This window comes from Salvia miltiorrhiza, chromosome 4 (assembly GCF_028751815.1).
Source record: "Salvia miltiorrhiza cultivar Shanhuang (shh) chromosome 4, IMPLAD_Smil_shh, whole genome shotgun sequence".
NCBI lineage: Eukaryota > Viridiplantae > Streptophyta > Magnoliopsida > Lamiales > Lamiaceae > Salvia > Salvia miltiorrhiza.
The window spans coordinates 34,787,919-34,793,999 of NC_080390.1; the positions used below are offsets into that span (position 1 = coordinate 34,787,919).

The 6,081-nt window shown below is 42.9% G+C and overlaps 1 protein-coding gene across 1 annotated transcript; it reads right to left on the bottom strand.

The window, feature by feature from the left end:
• Window positions 1-1,983: 1,983 nt before the first annotated feature.
• LOC131021315 (protein SMAX1-LIKE 4-like) lies at window positions 1,984-5,526 on the bottom strand. The gene is made up of 3 exons (XM_057950447.1): window positions 4,113-5,526; window positions 3,463-3,688; window positions 1,984-3,377 (listed from the first exon to the last, which is right to left on the bottom strand). The coding sequence occupies exons 1-3, from the start codon at window positions 5,252-5,254 to the stop codon at window positions 2,079-2,081; spliced, it is 2,667 nt and encodes an 888-aa protein (XP_057806430.1). The 5' UTR covers window positions 5,255-5,526; the 3' UTR covers window positions 1,984-2,078.
• Between the last annotated feature and the right edge of the window lie 555 nt (window positions 5,527-6,081).

Consider the following 6,081-nt stretch of genomic DNA (forward strand, 5'->3'; position numbering starts at 1 on the left):
TTTTAGCCTTCCTCTATATATATATATATATATATATATATATATATATATATATATTAGAATGTGATTAATCTTACAGTTTAGTTACGGTTCTAGTTTGAATTGTCATTTCAATAAGAAATCGATAGGTTGGTTTGAATAGATGGAAAAAAATAGGTTAACATTGAAAACTTTCAGCATGAAAAAAAGTTTAGTCCGATTAATTCCAACAAAAAATAGACCAAACGCGATAGAGTTGGTCTGAAAATTAAGTGGATTGAACTGACTAATTGAACTTTTCTTCATTAATTACTTTATTTATGATTTTGATACTTTTCTTTTTGAATTTGATAATAATGTATATTGTTTCAGAGAATTGTACATGTTTTAATATCTATCAAGAAGTTGTACACCATCATTTTACTTTTTTGTTATATCTTCTACTTCAAAGCTTAATAGAAAATTTTGTGATATATGCTAAAATAAAAATCAAAGTTAGACTATAAAATAGAAACCATTTTCAGCCCTTGGATCATCAAGATCTACGATTAATTCATCACCTTGTTGGAATAATTCATGGTCCTGAGTTCGAATACCATATGTAGCAAAAAATTTAATTTTCGTAATTCATACATTTACACAGGGAATTCATAGGTGTTCTACATATAATTCATACATTTTAATAAGTTCATAGTTTATAGTTTAAGAGGAGTTTTGTGAATAGCTCTCTCCTATATATATATATGTGAATAAAATATACAAAATGATGTGCCGGTGGAGGATAGTTACTGAGGATAGGTATACAATGAATTATGAAAGTGTGACAATCATTTCCTTATCATAAGTTACTTTCAAATAAATAAAAAATGATATACAAGCATCGAGTACTTCCTTTTCTGCAGAAGGTGCATCATTTTGCTATTTTTCCAAATTTGAAATCATGACATTTCTCCATCAAATGGAGACATTCTCCCACCTCCGCCGCTTCATGTAATCATATCATTGTATTCTTGATCAGTCAAAGCAATGATGCAACATACAAAAACAATAAAAAATTGAAATAGAAAGAGAAGAAAAATTGGAAAAAGTGGTATTGGCATCTAGTGGAGAATTGTAATATTGCTATTACATGTGACTGTGAGAGGCTAAATTTGGACATGCACTCATTGCATATATTGTTATATACATAATTATCAAAATATATATGAATAGCAACTAACACTGGTCAAAAGTGCTCATCTAATTTGGTGATTTGTTGCATAGATAACATTCTTTATTAAAAGGTCTCGGAGAAACCTTTGTGGCTAGTGAGTAATAACACACATCTCTTCTTAAATCTTTTTCGTGTGCATCATTTTGCAGCTCATATGTTCCTCATCATGAAAAACCCTACTTTGGTCCCAGTTTCCAGGTGCTAATGGAGGTTGTGTCATTAAAATAAAAATTAAGATAGGAAAAGAAATTTGGTTTCATGATGAGCCTATAGTTAGACCTTTCTCTTTAGCTATTATCATTATTGTTCATTCTTAATTTGCTTCACCAATACTAGTGGAACAAAAAAGTTTTCCCTCCTAATTCAATCATGTAGATTTATATGCATATTATCAAATGCGCATTTAAAATTTCGACCACCGCCATCAATATTAGTATCACAACTTCAAATCATGGAATCCTCTGTTGCAAGATTGTGTAACATCTTCAGTTGCATTTACGGATGATTGACACGTGTCATTAAAATAAATGACGACAATGATAAGAATTTGCATGTATAGAAAAAATAATTAAGATCGGATATCACATAATCATGTACAACCCAGAGAAGGGAAAAGAATTGAACCATGATCAATTGGTCATTGCAAGATTTGTTCAGAGTTCATTGATGAAGAGGGTTTTGTAGCCAATGATGACACACAATATGGATTGCAGTTGTAATGTTCTATTCAGAACTCTTTGAGAGAGTGTAAAAGGTTAAAATAGGGTGGGATGAAAAAAAATAGGCTAAAATGAAGCAATGGAAACAAGCCAGACATTGTATTAGAAATTAAACCACTAATTGCAACCTAGGAAAGGGGAAATATATTACAAGGTGATTCATTGATTCAACCTATGTAAGAAACTGGGATCCTTTTGGGAAGACATGTCCCTTTGAATCCATCCTTGTCTCTCTCTCCCTCTCTCTCTCTCTCTCCTACTAAACACAGCCTAACACTAACCTTGTCCCTCTCCCCACAATTGATGCCATTCAAGCTCGTTTGGAAAATGTCTTTCAGCCATTTCCCAAACAAGCTGTTGACGTATAGCCCCGCCCCTTTCAAAACTTGCTCCAACACCTTCTCCTCCACATTGAAACTGTTGTTCCTACTCGTCTCATCGAAGGCTCTCTTGAACTCCCACAGCAGCGCCTCCCTCGCCTCCCTGTCCTGCTCCGGCCCCATGTTTAGCACAACGCGATTCTTGATGAACGTGAGGGGCGGCTCCACTGTGATCTCACTTGAGATGGGGCTTAGCTTGGCCTCGCCCTCATCAGCTCGTATGTTGAGGTCGAGGCCATGCCCATTTGAGGACACCTCTTCCATCTCATTGCTGTTCCTCCGGCTCTTGGCCAAGGCCCCCCCTAACTCCCAGTCTGCTCTCCGCTTGTGATCAAGATGATGAGGTTCTTGGACAACTAGCTTCATCTGGATCACAGAGCTCGTGTCGTTGGAGCTTGCCTCATCCGTGGTGAGGATGAATACGGAATCCCGATTGGCCTCAGCAAGAAACCTGATGATCTGAGGATCAGCAAACTCAACAAGTGCAACCAGCTTCCCATCATGATCCCTCAACGCCCTCTGAAGCATCTCGCGATTCTCAGTGTTTCTCATGTTAAACGAAAGGAGAAGATCCGAGGAGCCAAGAATGGACTCTGCCGCTGCAAGAGCAGCTCTCCTCTTGGCCACATTGTCATTCCCATCAAGGACAACAAACTTGTCGCGGCTCATCAATGCATCCACGATGGCAGGGACGGCTTCCAGCTGCCACGGCAAGTTCTCCCTGAGCAGGTGGTGCAGGGCAGTCCTCTTCTCGTGTTCGTGTTTGACTTCATCAATATACGAACTCCCCAAGGCCAGCGTGATCTTCACCTCCTTGTCCTCCATCATCTTCAGGGAGTCCAGATTAGGCTCCTGCTTGCTGAAGCTGAACTCGATGTGGCACGACTGCTGCCTCCTGAACCGGGGCAGAGTGCTGGCGCCCGCCTTCACAGCAGGGTACGAGAAGGATATCGTCTCGGTATCACCCAACACGCTGCCCTTATTCAACCAAGATGGATTTGTTGAGGTGTAGCACTCATTCCTCCCAACAAGATGCACATGCTGGCACTGCTTGTTATACTTCCTCCGCAGCTCATCCAAATCTTCCTGCAACCAAAAAATAGCAATTCTCAATCAGAAAAATTAAACAGTAATTCCACACACACAACGAAACACATACACACACACACACCTTGTCAAGTGTGTGATTGGCATGCGGTTTGAGCCAGTAGGGCAAGTGTTCTTTATCAGAGAAGGATTTGTGGTGGATTGATCTCAAGGCAGCTTCCTTTTGATAATCTGATGTGCATTCTTGACAACATGTGAGGACATGATCTGTTTCCTCCTTCAGACACAACACTTTCCTGTCTGAAACTGGTGATGAGTTCTCTGAGAATGCAATTCTTGAATCACTCCCACTGCACATAAATATTTGAATCCCAAACATATATCAGCATGCAATTATATTTCATCAGTACACAAAAATAATTAAATTGAAAACATACTCTCTATCAAGACTATTTGGAGCCAAAATTTTCAAATATATGTTTTAGTCAAAAAAGTAACTACGTACATATCATGAGCAAAGATATATGTTTTGAATAAGAATACAATATCGTTTCTTTTTACTCGTAAAGCCAAAATCATACAACATGTAAATCATATGATCATGCAAGTCCAGACAAAACACATCTACGAATAATGTTGACCAATCTCTCTCTACTTCTGTTTTAACTCTTTCATGACTAAGACTGCACATAGTTCTCAAATTCTTGACACCAAAAATTGAGAACAATTAATCCAGTTTGTTAGAAATAAAAAAAAATAAAAATAATGATTAACCTTGTAGGCGTAGCAGCATTGAGGGTGAGAGCAAGGCCGGCTGAAGGGACGGACACAGCTTGAAGAGCCCACTGAGCATCCAACGGCGGCTGTTTAATCTGGCATTTCACATAAGTCTGGTAATTGGCCGTCGCCATCAACCACACCTTCATGTTGGAGGCGTTGTACCAAGCCAGAAGCTTCCCAATCTCGGCGATCAAGTGATCCACGGCGGCGCCGTGATCCACCGCCCATTTGAGGTCACCGATGTAGACGATGACCCTGCCCACGGCGGCGAAGGAGTCGACCTTCCTCTTGAGGTCGGCCACGTTCATGTCGACCTCGTCCTTGTTCATGAGGACCAGCGGCACCGCCGAGAACTGGAACTTGACCAGGCGCGCCGCCTTCAGCTGGTCTGGTACGTCCCCCTTTTCGACGAGGGATATGAGCTGCGCGACTAGGGTTTCAGCCATGGAGGAGGTGTCTGCGACGACGACGACGTTCCGCCTGGGGCGAGCGGAGGTCATGATGTGGAGGAGGCGGGTGATGTCATGGTGGGAGAGGAAGTCGGGGAGGGGGCGGGCGGAGGGGGGCGAGTTGGGGGTGGAGTAGATGCCGCCAGAGGCGGAGGCAGAGGGGTTGTAGCAGTGGAAGACGGAGGCGGTGCAGTCGTCGAGGTTGGCCTTGACGGCGGTGCTGGAGAAGCCGGCCTCGCGCATGACGCGGCTGACGCTGGGGTCGTCGAGGATGGAGAGGATGAGCTGCTCGAGCTCGACCTTGAGGGCGAGGAGGGGGGGCTGCTGCTGCTGCTGCTCGACGCAGCCGCGGCGCTGGTGGGCCTGGGCGCGCTTGAGGGCGGCGACGAGGGCGTTGGAGAGGGAGGGCTGGGCGTGGAGGAGGGGGCCGGGGGAGGCCGGGAGGCGGTTGAGGGCCACGTTGAAGCACAGCTCCAGGGCGCGGCATTGCAAGGGGTGGTGGGGGGGCTGGGACTTGAGGCAGGCGCGGCGGAGGAGGCTGGAGCGGGACGTCAGGAGTGTGGCGGCGACATGAAGCGGGGTGACCTGGGCGTGGCCGCGGCGCCGGGCCAGGCTGAGGGAGTGCTTCAGCACGGCGGCAGCCTCCGCGGAGAGTGTCTGTTGCGCTGCACAGCCTCCTGCACGCATAACTTGGCCAAGATCCCCACCCCCCTACACCCCCCCGGTCGTACAGATTGCTTCCCTATTGTAAATATGTAGCTGTGTATCTATCTTCACAAAGCCCCCCCTTACCGCTTCGTCTCTCTCAATCTCACAATTATGATATCAGCTTTCAAGCTGGGGTTTTTCAAATCGAATGCCTTCGAAAGGACATAAATAGGCTATTACTATCCTGGTTGTCTTGGAGTTTCTCTCTTTCTTCCAGGGCTCTTTCGCCTTTTCGCCTTTTTTTTCATTTCTCTGCATTATTCCACTCCGGCTACTCTCTTATCATTCAACCTTTGTTTTCTACCATCAATTAATTTGGTGTTTTATTTACTTATATATTAAATGAGTGTTTTTTTACGTATTTTAATTTTAATATCACAAATTCTCCTGTACATATAGACGAATCGGTCTAAAATGGTTAACTCACTTAATTAAAGAAGATATGAGAAGTTTCGCGCTTGTGGAACTCGAACCCACAACCTTATGAATACAAGGTACGCGGTCCACCAGCTAAGCATCTAGCTCAATTGATGATTAATCTCCCCCGATATATCTATATATATATATACTTCTCTCTGCACATTCGAATGTACATTAGACTAGCTCTTTTAATAATTACTTCCTTTAATTTGTCCTCACGAAATGTATTTAATTTATCATTTTCGTCTGTCCACATAAAATGTATCCGATTTATTTTTGATAAGTTTTCCACTCACAATAAATTGAGATTCTTACTCCACTCATAATACATTCAAAGGGTTATTGCCGAAAAATACCTATAGTTTGTCAATTTTTTGATTTATAAC